The sequence below is a fragment of the Mustela lutreola genome, chromosome 1, assembly GCF_030435805.1.
Source record: "Mustela lutreola isolate mMusLut2 chromosome 1, mMusLut2.pri, whole genome shotgun sequence".
NCBI classification, from domain to species: Eukaryota; Metazoa; Chordata; class Mammalia; order Carnivora; family Mustelidae; genus Mustela; species Mustela lutreola.
In genome coordinates this window covers 186963308-186978943 of record NC_081290.1, presented here as the reverse complement: position 1 = coordinate 186978943, position 15636 = coordinate 186963308, and the positions used below count along the sequence as shown (strand labels likewise).

The following is a 15636-nucleotide window of genomic DNA, read 5'->3' as shown; positions in this document are numbered from 1 at the left end:
GTCGGGGATCTGAGGTAGTGATTCTGGAGGTTTTCCACCAAGGATGGTGTGGTAACCTGTCACTGGTGACCCTTCACATTCTGGGGACAAGACTGTTCTCGGAACTTAGTATGGTGCTCTGGTTAGACGGGGGGAAACCAGAATACAAGGCACATTTTTCACGCTGTAAACCGAACCTAATTCCAGATGTCCAGTCCTCTGCTTACCACCTCTGTGGTTCACCTTCTACTTTTCTCACTCGCGATGGTTTTAGTTGGCAATTTAACATACGTGATGGAGATGTTTTTAATTTACTCTGTGCTTTTTAAAAAGTTAGCCTTGAAATGAATAATAGCTAAAGCTCTGAAATGGGAAAAATTCCAGCAGATTATGGGCGATCAGAAGAAGATCCTGATTGTCTAGACAGAGGCTGCATGGAAATAGTGATGATGCTAAGGAAGAAGTTGGTAGAGGAGAAGATTACATTTTGTTTAGCATTTTCGGAATTTTAAAAAATGGTAATACTCATTTCTTCACTCGATTCTCATAATAACCCTGGAGAAAGCTACCACTTACCCTTTCTAAAATATAAAAACAGACTCAGAGTTTGTCCAGTTACACCACCAGTACGCTCCGAACTCCTGTTCTCCAAGTCCAGTGGTCTCATTTCTCCTCAGATGTCCCCTTATGAGGGAAGGACGAGGCACATGTCCTTAGGACACTTGCCTCTAATTTCAGTGATTAATCAGCAGCCCACACTCCAATGATACTAATCAAGTTATTTTTTATAACGGCTCCAATTTAGATAGTTAGAGCGCCTATCTGACTCACACAGGCTTCGCATGAAGAACTTGAGAGTCATGAAAAATAGAATCTGGAATTCTTTTGGCCCCATTCCATATACAATCCCTTCATCAAACTCTGACCTGAAAGGCGCTTGCTTACTCGAATGCCTCTTTCCAGACTCAGCTGGCACCAGCAGCTCAAGAGCCCAGAGGTTAAAAAAAACCCATCACTTGCTTTATGACTGACAAATGGTAAAGGGAATAACTCACCAATAAGGGCCTCAGTCACGGACCCTGATTTTCCAGCTAAGAAATTGTCATTTCCTATGATAGTCCAAAGCTACTTGGCTTCCTGGTAGGAGATGTGAGTCAGTTGAACGTTACAGCATTATTCGGCATGATGATTATCATGGATTTACAGCTGTTTCTTGCACAAACCATATTACACACACTCGGAGGACTCTCTAGAATGAGAATCTGAAACCTCGATCCCTCCCGTTCCCTCGTTTTCTGTTTCTCTAGTAATGTCAGTTGAAGCTGACATTCTTTCTGAGTCCATATCTGATGTGTTCCAACTGATATCCTCACTTGCTTGTCCTGTCGGCTCTAAGCTTTAAATTTGGAAGGTTTTCAGTGGCTCTTGTTGGCAGGAAAAATGAACAATGAGACGTAGAAAGAGACTTGCTATTTCAGCCAAATTTCAGTCACGCAGGTTGTCAATACTAATGAACGCCCTTGAAGCAGATACTGTAAATGCCTGAACTTGCAGTCAAGCTGCCTTTGAGTTCGGATCATTCAGCAGAACAGACATCTTCCCTTTAAATACTGAAGGGCCGGTGTCTGGACTCTGGTTAGAGAGCAGATTTTTTCCAGGGTCACCTATTAGAACATGCGATCGCTGGTAGGCTTCACGTTCCCTTATGTGCTAAGGGTATGACTTTAGCTTTATTCCTAAATCATATAAATGAGATACAGTAGATCCTTCCAGCACTTTCCCTCTGCACTTTGGCATCATAAAGCCTCATTAATCTCGTGTAATTGTTAATAACACCAGATCTAGAGTTATTTTTTTAAAGATGTTATTTATTTATTTATTTGACAGAGAGAGAGATAACAAGTAGGCAGAGAGAGAAGGAGAAGCAGGCTCCCTGCTGAGCAGAGAGCCCGATGCAGGGCTCAATCCCAGGACCCTGAGATCATGACCTGAGCTGAAGGCAGAGGCTTAACCTACTGAGCCACCCAGGTGCCCCAAGATCTAGAGTTAAATAGGCATGGATTCAGGTACTGGTTCCAGCCACTTAATTAACTTCCCTAAATCTGTTTCCTCATCTGTATAATGGGGGCAATAGTAAAATGATGAAACCCCCCCCCTAGGATTGTTGAGGGTTAAATGAGATAATGTAAAGCATAGTGTCTGGCACATAGAAAACATTTTTAAAAGATATTAGCTGTTGTTATCATGCCAGTGATTAAAATAATACCCCCTCCAGGAATAGTGGGAGTTTTCTGGATATTAAAAAAAAAAATTTTAGATAATAATGAACACTTTGGAGAAGAAATAATTTGTTTCTCTTGCCCCGGGACTGGGAGAAAAGCAGTCCCTTCCCTCTTCTTCCCTGTGTGTAGTGATTATCGTTACTGTTACAGCCTTGTGATTTTCAATATCTTGTTAGTCTTTTGACATCCTGGAGGCAAATGTGAAGGAAAAAAAAAAAAAAAAGAAAAGAATCAGCTTTTAGTGAGTTTAAGAGAAAAGTGACCTCAGTTTAATCATGGTACCTCTTATCAAAGGGAAAATGATATTAAGTTAGGTACTTAAAATCCAAGTATAACAAATAAGGGAACACATGGGCCCTTCCCACTGAGACTTGAGAGAGGGGTTCTGAGGAAATTCAATTTAAAGAACTTTACAGAGGAGCAGTTAGTAACAGCAATATTGTAAACAATCTCCACCTCTAATGAGCTTACGACTTAGGGGCATTGACATGTGTCACTTACAGAAAAGCAACCACATCCCCATAGCCTTGAAATCCTAGATTTTTCATTTGATTAGAAAAAAAGGCAACATTATATTTTTCTTACACGGTGATAGCTCACCGGAGGCCGCTGTGATGTATAATATTATAAATGGTTTGGCTGCTAATAAATCTTCTGGGTTGAAAGAGAAGTCCAAGTTGCCTTAAGTCTTCTTAGGAATAACAGAACCTAATATTTGTATCTTCCTTTGCGGTTTCCCAAATATATCAGTATGTATTTTGAGTTTTAATCATGTAAATCTTTAGTTATGAACAGCCTGTGGTTTGGGAGAAGTGGGTAGCTCTATTTGTGAATTACAGTTGTCAATTCCCGTTACCCCAGGCCTGAGCTGACTTGGGGACACAGGAGTGCTGTGTTGGAGGCTGTGTGAGCCTACGGTCTGTCAGATCCCAGCTTCTGCCTACAGGATTCCTCCCTCTTAGAATGTGACTTTCTTCCCCAATAGCCCGTGCACACAGGTAGGGGAATTTTACACGGCTGGCTCTCACTCTACAAAGTCATCATTCGATATACCCCCGGGAATATAATCTCATATCGCCAGTTCATTACAAAGCGGTTGATACACAAGATCAACAGTTGGCCTTCAGCACATTCTGTCTAAGAGAAATGATCTATTTTGAAATGCTGGAATACCACCCAGCCTTGAATTGCTACTAGGAGCAGCTCAGTCTGAAACTGTTCTTTTATTCTTCTTTTGCCATAAACGAGCATCACAGAATCAAATCCATTGAGAAGAATCTACTTGCTTTGCCAACACAATTATTTTTATAAGAGCCTCGGTCTTCAGATTGTACTCATCCAAAGTCCAAGTTGGATGATGGTAGCTGCTTGTTTTTGTTTGCTTGTTTTTTATGAATATTTTTTTAAGAGCCCCCTTTTCTCCCAAGAGCCCCCTCCCTAGGCAGATGTACCAAGTATATAGGACTCTTCAGCAAGGTGATTTGAATGCCATCCTGGCAGCAAATAAAAGTGACTTTTCCATTCTGGGAATTTCTTTTTTAATTCTCATAAAACCTGTCCTCCGGAAGGAGTTTTTCTTCAAGGCTAGGCTTTCCTCCCTCCAAAAAAAAATGCCATCTTTTTGATCCACAAAAAGCCACAAAATCTGTCTGGCTATGAAAATAAGTTAATGGAGAAAAAAAAAAGTCTAGGATTTTTACCTTTCCATGTGAAGAGCCGAAGGATTCAGTGATTATTATTATTATCTCGCATAGTTTATCTGCATTTCTTGTATTGCCCTTTGCTTTCTTGACAGGTGAAATTTAGTGAAAAAGCTGGTTCATCTTTAATGGGTAGGTATCACTCCCAACACACATTCTCATGGAGGGGATTGTGCCTCCACATTTTATGAGATTTGGCAGCTTGGACCTTAAGCATCATAATGGCTTGGCCCCTTTGGTGCTGGGGCTCTGATTTAAAAGTCCTATTGAGCTCAGTCTTTTCAAGGCAGAGCAGCTCCTGTGATGGTTACAATTGAATTAGAACAGGCACAAATGCTATAACTACTTTCTTTTGTCCCAATCTTCCTTGCAAAGAGTTTTCACACTTCTAATCAATGTTTCCTTTCACAAAAGAGATTCTTATCCCATATGTAAATACCAGTTGGACTGTGCTTGACCTCAGTTCCTCAGCCCTAATGTTGAAAACCAATAGACCTAAAGGTAAAAACAGCTTGATGGTTAGGTTATTATTAGTCTTTCAAGTTAAGACTCCGGTCACCTTTGGTTTGGCATGGTGTAAGAGATCATTCCCTTTAGAACAGAAAAGCAGAAACAGCTCTTCTTGCAAACGAAGTAGTGCAAGATTAAAGGATTTCATGGGGACAAGAGAAACTTTACATAATTCTTTACAGTAACGTTTGTCCCATTTTAAAACCTGACAGCTTTCCAGTTTCCAAGTTGATGGCGGAATTATCAAAAATCTATTCACTAGGTAAATTTGTTGGCCTTAAATCCACCAAAAACTAGGCTTGGAGCTGTGGAAAGTAAAATCTGGTGGTGCTCTTTTATACTACCCCTTCCAAAGGCAGCTTCAAAATATAAAGGATTTGCAAGGCCTGAGATTTGCAAAACTGGACCTTTGTATAACTTGGTGTGGTTGATGTTCAGTTAGACCCTCAGCTGAATGCATCGTGGCCAACCACCGCCATAAGCATCAATATTCTTGGCTGGTCCCCCTTCATGTGCATTTTGGAGTTAAAGGTGAAATTCCATCTTTAACCCCCTTGTGGTTGTCTGAGAAGTGATTGATGAACTAGATGTGATTTCCTGCAGACCTTTCAAAGGTTGGATGAAAGATGGAATTTCAGCCTCTTTAAAAAAAACAAAACAAAACAAAAAAAAAAAAACAACCCAGGCCTTTTGCTTAATACAGCCTTTAAAATTAATGTCCTTTTTTGAATGCCAAGAAAACAAAGGGGATTTCTCAGAGTGTATGCAGCCTGACACAATAGGCTTTAATTGGTGTCAAGGAGATGTTGGGATGAATGGAGAAATGCCCATTTAGCTGATAAGACTGAAAAGTGGAGCCTTGTTATGAGCTGTCATCTCAACGTGTATTTAAACTATAGCAAAACTGAAACATATTTGCCATATAGATCATAATGACTCCAAAGGAGCCATTATACTCTATTATGTAATTACATAATCAAAGCATGCATAGTAATCAGCTTTTGGAATTCAATGCTAATCAAACATACCTATAGTATGTGTTTAAGCTAAAATAGAGAACGTTAATTTGCCATTAGTCAACTAAACAAGAATGTGTATACAGAATATTCATGAATAGCTTAATGTTGTGTCAGATGATATTTTTTTGTTTTATATTCAGGGGAAATCAACAATTTTAATTGAAGAAAAAACCAGCACTGAGGAAGATTACTCTTTAACTTGCCGCTCAAAAATTTGCCTCACCTTTTACTGATTATAAAAGGAGATTAGATTAAATTCAGTAATTTTTTTTTCCTTCCATAAGCTCAAGTGACACAACAATAATTATATTACAGGAGATTCTTGGTGAGATCCTGACCATCTCCATACTATAGGATACGGTATTCTAAATACTACACATAACACAAAGGTTCAAAACAAAACAAAACAAACAAAAACCTCTAGCATATATTGCTTTAGTATTTAGAAACAAACCAATAAGTGTTAGTCAGAAATAGCCAAGAGTAGAAATACGTTGGTGGCCCAATGGGAGATGTGGTGTCTGCTTTGGCCTGAGCCCTAGTACCTTCGTCTACAAAATGGGAGTGTTCTTCTGAGAGCTTCCTTTCAGTTCCGCTGACCTTTGATTTCATAAGGGTTTTGTGAAAAAGAAGGTGACGCAAATGACATGCTTTGGTCAATGTCACATCATCTTGCCCATTCGGTTATTTGGGGAGTCGGTTTAGTTTATTTTAACTCCAAACTCTATGAGCTGCAGGGTTCGCACTGGTAATCATTTGGACCACTGAGTAGGCAGTCCTTGGAACATTCGACTTAACTGTTCAGGATAGCCAAACACGGATGGCGATCAAAAAGGTGAAGACAAGCTTTGTAAACAGCAGACAGATTGAATGCCTTTGATTTTTACATAAATACTCAAGTATTCACAAAGGATTGAAGTATCGCCTCTCTTTGAAATAAAGAGTTCTATTTATGTTCAAGTGGTCTTGCCCTTAACCTTAATGCACGTTGATGGGCTTATCTTTTTTGGACGCTGGTTCTCACAGTCTCTCCTCTGCACTTTGGATGACTAAAAACATTACTGTAATATTTAAATGGGATAAACTCTTTCATCAAAAGCCTTCGTGTCTTGAACTTCAAATAATTTATTTTCAAATTACTTTTACTGTAATTCTTATTAATTCAAATAGGTTTCTGATTTGATATAAAATGCTATAAATGCAAGGAACAGTTTAATGAATTGAAAGATAGGATTGAGTCTTTTAAAGGAAATGTACAAAATATGCTGTACAAAATAATTGCTTAGATAGAAATCAAATCTTAATGGCTTTGTTAATGATTTGTAGTGAACACTGTGTTTACGTTGACTTGGGGGAACACACACAGCTAGAAAGATTTTTTCCCTCTGGGTTTCGACAGAATCTTAATTTTTTTTTTCTTTTCCTGAACCATACTCATTTCTAGTGCTAGCTCTCAAAAGTGTTAGCAGGAATCATGGGGCCTCTCTTGGTGATGGTTTTAATCAGGTCGGGGGCAAGTGTGGTTCTTTCAAGTTGGGCATATACCAAACATTATAAAAGTGGGGACCCCACAGACAGAAGTGGGGCAAAGCCATTTGAAACTTTAAGACACAGGGCTCACAGACCAATAGAAAATAGGTTTTCTTTTCTTTTCTTTTTTAAGATCTTGTTTATTTATTTGATAGAGGGAGAGAGAGAGAGAACAAGCAGGGGGAGCTGCAGAGGGAGAAGGGAGAAGCAGTCTCTTGCGAGGCTCAAACCCAGGACCAGAGATCATGACCTGAGCCGAAGGCAGGTGCTTAACTGACTGAGCCACCCTGGTGCCCCAATAATAAGGTTTTCAAAAACAAGTGTTTTGACTGTTCACAAAGTCTAAACTTAGATATCTCTTGGAGGGGAAGAACTAATATTCCTGAGACTTTAATTAGTGCAAAGTTTTAAGAACAAGGGTGGCTCTTTCGAGTTAATGACTACATTGATCATTGGCAGGTTTTGTTCATTTTGGGAGGGTTTTGTTGTTGTTGTTGTTGTTTTGTTTTTGCATTCTGTATTCTTGGTTTGACTTTTGCCTGTTTAGACAAGCTGACTGTGCTGATTTCATGCTAGGTTCATTCTTCCATACAGCCTTAATATGATTTTGCTACTAAAGGAGTAGGTCAAGGGACTCTATTTGCTCTTTCTCTGGGCAAACTGTCTTCCCAGTTAAGAGTCATCTGTGTTCCTCGGTGTCAGTAAGAGTTTACATAGTTGCTATAGTATAAACCAAATTCTGTTCTAACTATGACTTGCCCTTTTATTATGGACTTGACTGGAGAGACTCCCCTGGTGTAAATGAAGTGCTTTCTTTATTAGCAGCCAGGCCGCGGGGGCGAGCTCCCTGTGCTGGCAAGTGGCCGCCATGCGCTGGTAATGAAGGCATTCTCCAGGGGCAAAGTGTGCTGAGTGCCGAGCAGAAGACGCCGTAGTAAACAAGGTGCTTTACAGTCAGGACACTCTCTCTCTCATCTTCAAGTGCGTAATTGTGTTCTGGATAAATTATGGAAATTTAAAAAAAAAAAAAATCAAAGGTTGCTCGTAGGGAAATAACCCTCTTTAAAAACAAGTAAATTCTCCAAGGCAGAGCCAATAGAATCCTGGCAGCAGAGCCTGAGGTTGGCTGGGTGAAAAGTACAAACTGTATGGGCCAGAGGAAGCGGAACTGGGTTCAAACACTGGCCTCGGCACTTAACTGAATTACATGAGGCAACTTGTTTGAACTTCTCTGGGTCTCCTGTTCTCCACCTTTAAAGTGGGGGTATTGAAAACTCCAGGAGTTTGAGAGGGAAACGTGTGCAAAGCAGCCAGTGCAGTGCCCGGCCCTAGAGAAACATTTGCTCCCTTCCCTGCTTCTCATTTTATTTTTTTTTAAGATTTATTTATTTATTTATTTATTTATTTGACAGACAGAGATCACAAGTAGGCAGAGAGGCAGGCAGAGAGAGAGCAGGAAGCAGGCTCCCCACTGAGCAGAGAGCCTGATATGGGTCTTGATCCCAGGACCCCAGGATCATGACCCGAGCCGAAGACAGAGGCTTTAACCCACTGAGCCACCCAGGCGCTCCCCTGCTTCTCATTCTAGCGTCAGGCTCTGAGATCTGCCCCATCACCCTCTTCAGGCAGCCGTATCGTGGATGAGGGAGATGCCCATCGGTGCTAGTGTTGTGTGTAATACCCTTAGAAATAGTTTGTAACCAAATGAGGTTTCAGGAAAGAATCCATGAGTTAAGCCTGTTGAAGACTGAATGAATAGGGGACGGACGAGCCCGTGGCACCCCCACTCCAGCCCTAACCCATTCGGCTGAAATGGTCTTTACTGATCATAGAATTTTTCTTTTCTTTTCTTAGACAATATGCTTTCTCTGTCTTGTGATAAATGTCCTAGAAGCTTCTAGTTTACTGTGGGAGACTTGCTGGCCTCACCAGCGCCAAAATTGTATTTTTAGAAATTGGGGGACAAATCGGAAAGTTGTAGGGAATACAATTGCTGATATAAATAAAAATCCATTTTGATTCTTTCTCTTAAACCTCACCCATCCATATACACCAATTAGCAGTCAAAAATGTCTATACTTGTCAGACATTGTTCCGCCCTTAAAATAAATTACCTTGCTGTTAACAGCCTTATTTAATGTCTACGGTATGTTGTACCTACTTGATTTCTCTTGCCCAGAACATGTGCTGTTTCTGCCTTGACAGTATATCTGCTAATTGAGTTTTAGAAAATCAGGAAGGCTTTTCTTAAACGGATTATTTAAGAAAGGCCCCTACATGGCCTGTTTGTACCCTTCTGCTACACATCAAGTTGTGTTCTATAACAACCTAATTGTCATGATATCTATTTCAAGGGGGAATTTTTCAAGTCACAGTGCACCCTTCTGTTTGGAAGAAATATTTGAGGATGTGAGCAGAAATTATTTTTACAGAAAGGCTTCAGGCAGTTAAGAGTACTGACATACAAATCGTATTTTCATCACTGTCATTCACATCCCGCGCCTCAAATAAATAGGTCATTATTATTCCATCGCAACCGTCCTATGGCGCCTCAAAGTATGGAGCTCTGTTTAATGTAACTGCTGTCCAGCTGACCCGTGTAATTTATTGGTGATTTTTACAGTGACATTCTCGGGCCACCACCATTAGCCAAGGCACTCTGATCTCTTTCAGCAAAATACTTCATTATCACTTGTGATTTTTTTAGCATTAGTATTATAACCATGTTAACATAGCAAGGAACTGTCATTTTCTGAGACATCAGATTTGAGGTTGGCTTTCGCAATTTCAATAAATAATACAGTAGCAAAGATGATACTACCACGGTTTTGCAGAGCCCATCGTGCGGCAGAGCACACGAGGGCAAAAATGTGCAGATGGCAAAAATTTTACCTGAAGGACTTCATAATAACACACCAAAGTGATCCGGTCTTATGTTACCTAATTATAAGCAGTAATTAAGAATGTATACACTTTTTAACAAGCAACACCCCTGTTTTATTACTTTAATTGCATAAAACATAGGATCACAGTCACCTCCTCTTTGTCTCCCGTCTCCTCTGCTAATGTCTGAGAGCCTTAATGTGGGTCTGGATGGTACTCAGAGAGAACACACCAGCATTCTGAGGAAGGACTGACACTAAAAGGTATAGTTCTACAGAAAGCATCTTATTAGGGTCCAGTGGAATTGTAACTGGCTTTAAGTTCCAGTACCCCCCAAGATGGTGGTCAGGACTTGTAAGGTGCGGTTAATGTTGAAGGGACTGAGGCCTATCCCCGGGCAGTCTTTCTATAGGTTCCTATTATGTTGTTTTTTTTTTTTTTTAAGATTTTATTTATTTATTTGACAGACAGAGATCACAGGCAGGCAGAGAGGCAGGCAGAGAGAGAGGAAGGGAAGCATGCTCCCTGCTGAGCAGAGAGCCCGATGCGGGGCTCGATCCCAGGATCCTGAGATCATGATCTGAGCCGAAGGCAGCAGCTTAACCCACTGAGCCACCCAGGCGCCCCTCTATGGGTTCCTTTTAGAAGTGGGAGATTCTTATTTATGTTGGTAACAGACTTCTTTAGATAGAAGAACTCTCTGCCTACAACCCAGTAGACCCCATTTGGTATTCTAGTCACCTTACAGCAAGTCCCGTGACTTCAGACCGATGCAACGCTAGAATCGTGCAGTTTAATTTTTCTTGAATTTTCTTACTAGATTGGGTTACCCTGAGGAAATAAGGGTATCATCCTTTCTGTACATACTTTTGCCAGGGCCAGGAAAAAACACCTTGAAAAGCTTGCTTGATTGGCAGGAATTCCCCTTTCCTTGTTCTTTTCTCCAGTCTGGGAATCCACTGCTCCCTCCAGCCAACTTTTGAATTCTGGGTTTGTCACAGAAATCTGCGGAGGGAAAAAGAAGCATTCCTTCGTGGATTTTGTTTTTGTTTTTGTTTCTTGGGATTGTTTTTTTTGTTTGTTTGATTTTTTTTTTTCTTTTTTTTGGATCACTTTTTCTCTTTGTTGTTATTCCACAACATTGTTCACCCCACTAAGCCTTTGCTGCGGGATCAAACTAGGGAAAGTTTCCCCTTTCGCTCACTACAAGGCCTGTGGGCCCGCATGCTCACACCAAGGTTAATTTCCTGCATCAGATATCTCAAGGCTGGGGTTTCACGTTGGTTGACTCCTCAAGCACCAAGAATTTCTGTTTGTCTGTGGCTCTAATAATTTTGTCCTTATCCCCTAGTTCCCTCCCTTCGAATCCTCTATCAGAGGCTGGTCTGTTTCTAGGTAGATTTGGCTTAAAGCCATCTCAGACACCCTGGTCACACTTCCTCATTGTGTCCTGCCAAAAAAGGGTCCTTCAGCAGAAATTACAATAGCACGTGGAAATCTTCCATTTCTTCTAATTACATCTCTATGTGCGCGCTCTCTCACAATAGTATTTATCTTTGACCTTTGTTTCTAACTGTGACAAAGTTGGGGTTTGGGCTTTTCTTTTGTTTTTGTTTGTTTGTTTGTTTGTTTGTTTTGGTGGGGGGAATGCATGAACCACCCTGATCTATGGTCACCTGGAAAGCTTGGGAAGAGGGACCAGGAGACTCCATTCTCAGATCCATACCACTCACCACGTGGAGTTGCCTGGTAAATGTTGGGATTTGACAACTAGAAAGAGGATGGTGAGGATGATGGCAGCCACCATTTATTCAGTCTTATAGGAAGCTAGACTCGGTGCTAAATGATCTATATTTATTGCCTTCCTCAATCCTTCTGACAGCTCTCTGAGAGGGCTTTGAATTACTGTCCCCATTTTGCAGATGAGAAACTGGTTCAGGGACTTTAAATGCTTTACTTGAAATCATACAGCCAAAAAGCAATCATCTTCTTCCCCTTCCTGATCGACCACCATACCCATCGCCCATGCTACACTTTTTACTCCACACGTGCAGATTCGATGCCCATTTCCACCCACCTGGCAGTTTCTGGAAGATCAGGACAGTGCCCTGTATTTCTGTATGCTCTGCTGTGCTGGTGCAGAACAGGACATTCAACAATTACTTCATCTTCTGCTCGTCAGTTGAATTCTCTTCTTCCCCTTCCTGTGCTGTGGATCAAATGGGTCATTTACGAGGGACTGCGGCTCCTGTCACTAATCACAGAAGCAACAAATGAGAGCAGATGTGGAGATAAGCCTTCTATCAGTGAATCCGAAAGCCTTGACTTAGTGAGGAGTTCTGAAAGAGAAAGTCTAAATGGCTAGATGGGGGGCCATCGACAGAAGGAGCAAGGCTCAGGACCGCCCAGGGCTCTGGGTGAGTCGTGAAGCCATGAGTTTCTGAGAGCAGAGTAACAGACTGAACTAGGAGCCTTCCCAGGATTTTACTGGGCTTCCAGACAGTCCTAGTTGGGTAGGTCCTCCCTCTCCCACACAGTAAACAGCTGAAGTGCCTATACCTTGAGAATGACGACATCTGCTAACAAGATGAGATTATTTACTGAGCCGCCTCTCTGCTCCTATTAAGTGGCCCCTAGAGTTTCCTGTGAGGCAACCAAATAGCTTAGCTCAAGGGCATGTGAGCTGAGGGTAGGTATATGCTTTTCCCCTACTCCATCCCTGAGAGCGGCAGTTTCTTAGAAAAGTCAACTCTCTGACCTTTCGGTACCTTTCCAACACACTCCTCAACGGGTACAAGATAGCGGAGGCCGGGACGTTGCATCATGACTTCTAAGAGCATGTTGATCCCAGCCTTAGTTGCATTTTGCCCCTGGGTCTCTCTGGGGTGAACGGACTCCCTTCATGGACGGTGGAGGAAGATGGGAGCCACACCATTGTCGCCCTTGGTGCCCATTTTGGAATACATTTCTTGTCTCTCGTTCTTACGAGAAAATATGAACCAAATTTTAATTGATGGAAATTCTTTTCTCCCTCTTTCTTTTTAAGGCGATGGACAGAATTTGTTTACGAAAGACGTGACAGTGATCGAGGGAGAAGTCGCAACCATCAGCTGCCAAGTCAATAAGAGTGACGACTCCGTGATTCAGCTTCTGAATCCCAACAGGCAGACCATTTATTTCAGAGACTTCAGGCGTAAGTTTCTATCTCCGTAGCGTTAGGTGGCAACTTTTTCTTCCTACATATTGTCTTGATAAAGAGATTGCCAAGGCCTCCTTTTCTAAATTTAATGTTAGATGCTTAAAGTTTAGTCAATTCTTCAGAGGGAAGAAGAGACATGCAATCATAATCTTTCTACTTAATAGAAACCTTGAATGGTCCCTTTTAAAAGTAAAGCAGTCTTACTTTGCAATAGGAATTGATTGTAGTAATTCAAGGTGAATTGCAATTGAGTCCCAAATACTTCGCTGACACAAACAACTCAAATAGGGTAAGGCAAGGAAAATATAGCATTCTGCAGGGTGGTCTGTTCAGTTTGAAGATGGAAGTTTCCAAGACAATGTGTGCCTATAAAGAGAAAACCAAAATGTCCTATCACCGTAACCTCTGGTAGACAGAGGTTACCATGGGCTGAAATCTTACCAAATGTAATATCTCTGTAGGTAATTATCAGAACTTAATTGTATATCCCAGAAATGGTTCAAATGCATGTCAGAGTCTTTCAAAAAATGGCTCTTTGGGAGCATGGGTGGCTAATCAAAGCAGATGTCGAGGAATGACCCTTTACATCCGCTTGTCCGCGTTCTCCCCAAAGCCCCAGAACATATCATGAACTAGGGAAAGAGTTGGTAAAACTAAGGAACATTGCAGAGGATGAACGAAGGTCAAAGAAGAGGGGCCGGTCATTCTTAGAGTGAATTTTGGTCATTATGAATGAAAGCTAGCCTTTGCCAAAATTGACATAAGGACTTTAAAAGTGAATATTTGAAATTAATAAAAAGCCCACATACCTGACTTTTGCAGTGACTCTGCTTTCCTACGTTTCCTGTTGTGAAGTTGAATGTAATTAGAAAACTGCAGGGGGTGGGGTCTGAGGCTTTGGGAGACCTGAGGTCATGGATTCTGGGCGGCTCCACCTCCAACCAAACCAAATACAAAGGTGCATCCAAGTTAAATTGGATTGTTTCACTGTGAAGGTTTTTTTGTTTGTTTTGGTTGTTCTGTTTGTTTGTTTTTTGTTTTTTAAGGACTTCCGTTTTGCTTTTAGAAATTACTAATAATGATTTTTTTTAATCTTTATAATTTGGAACCAGTTTTTCTTTTTTTGCAAGGCCTCAGATTTTTCGAGACAACTTAAAAGCCTGAACTTCTCAGGGCCTGGAGCCTGCGCTTTCCTTCTGTTTTCATTTTACCGAACTCTGATAGAAAATCTGAAACAATTATGAATCAGGGCAGGTAACAGACAACAAGGGGTGTGCGTGTGCGTGTGCGTGCGTGTGCGTGCGTGAGTGCATGCATATGCGTGTGTGCGCGCACAGGTGTGCGGCTATACCACAGGCCCCCATGTGTGTCAATCTCCTTTGGCTGAAGGTTATTTGTCTACACGCGGTTTTGCAGAAGCCCAAAATAGTAATTCAGGAAGTATGAAGAAGTACCCAACAGGTACACAAAGACTCGCTCCATTTTTCTTCTCCGTCGCGGCCTTTTGAATCCCCTAACTCTCTCCTCCCCTAGGCAGGGAAAATGGACTGTCTGTTGTCTTCCCCCTAATCACTACCTCTGTGTTTTGTTTCATAGCTTTGAAGGACAGCAGGTTTCAGTTGCTGAATTTTTCTAGCAGTGAACTCAAAGTGTCGCTGACAAACGTCTCAATTTCGGATGAAGGAAGATACTTTTGCCAGCTCTACACTGACCCCCCACAAGAAAGTTACACCACAATCACAGTGCTGGGTAAGGAACGCATGGGGGGGTGTCTTGGGAAACGGAGTCGGGGAGCCCTTACCGGATGGCTTCCAGCAGCAAGGAAGAGGCTAATGGTAAATTTTGTTATTCAAACCTGTTGTAGGATGGATCGCTGCCCTGTTGCTGAATTTTAAAAATAGCCTATTTTACCAAACACTTTAAGGAATGGCAATCAGCAGTCTTTATAGATCCCACCTGCTCTTGGGTTCAACCCTCAAGCTTCAGAAGCAAAGATCCAGAGAATTTAGAGCCCTGAGATGAATTACTCACCACATGAAACGTCATTGCTTCTGAACGACCAGGATTTTTTTTCTTTCTTTCTTTCTTTTTTTTTGTTCCTTCTGTGCAGGAGAAAAGGAGGTAGGCTACCACATCTGTATTGTACCCTGTGGCAGAGCTCACTTATAAAGTCCCCTTAATGAATTTTCCTTCTGCGTTACATCATTTAATATCGTTGATCTCATATCTGGCTTTACTCACCGCCTTGTGTATTGCTTCTACTCTAGACGACGCTGTAAAAATCATACCCCATGAACACACACTTTGCCACAAATTACAACCATTGGACATAAAAGAATTGAGAGCTTCTAGGGAGAGGAGGCTGATAATAAGCCAGGCCTGTCGACAGGCTGCTGAGGACACTTCGAGGGAGTTGAATGTCTTCAGTGACGATCACCAGGTTGTGATTTTCAGGAAAAATCCAACAGCTAACTTTCCATATTTAGATTTTGATGGAGTCAGCAGATATCCCTGTGGTGAAGGTGGTCTGAATT

At 41.5% G+C, this 15636-nt stretch overlaps 1 protein-coding gene and 1 long non-coding RNA gene across 11 annotated transcripts in view; one reads left to right on the top strand and one right to left on the bottom strand.

The window, feature by feature from the left end:
• Positions 1–15636, top strand: part of CADM1 (cell adhesion molecule 1) — a 325193-nt gene that overhangs the window by 246320 nt on the left and 63237 nt on the right. For all 9 annotated transcript variants that reach the window (XM_059181474.1, XM_059181468.1, XM_059181432.1 and 6 more), the window contains exons 2-3: positions 12950–13096; positions 14699–14851. In XM_059181474.1, the coding sequence (XP_059037457.1) occupies positions 12950–13096; positions 14699–14851 (300 nt within the window). The remainder of the gene's footprint in view (positions 1–12949; positions 13097–14698; positions 14852–15636) is intronic.
• Positions 7518–12401, bottom strand: LOC131836251 (uncharacterized). 2 transcript variants are annotated; one of them, XR_009355562.1, is made up of 3 exons: positions 11981–12401; positions 10645–10908; positions 7518–8016 (listed from the first exon to the last, which is right to left on the bottom strand). It is a non-coding gene; the product is annotated as an uncharacterized LOC131836251 (long non-coding RNA). The 2 variants fall into 2 exon arrangements; XR_009355563.1 differs by having other exon boundaries at positions 10771–10908; positions 11981–12399.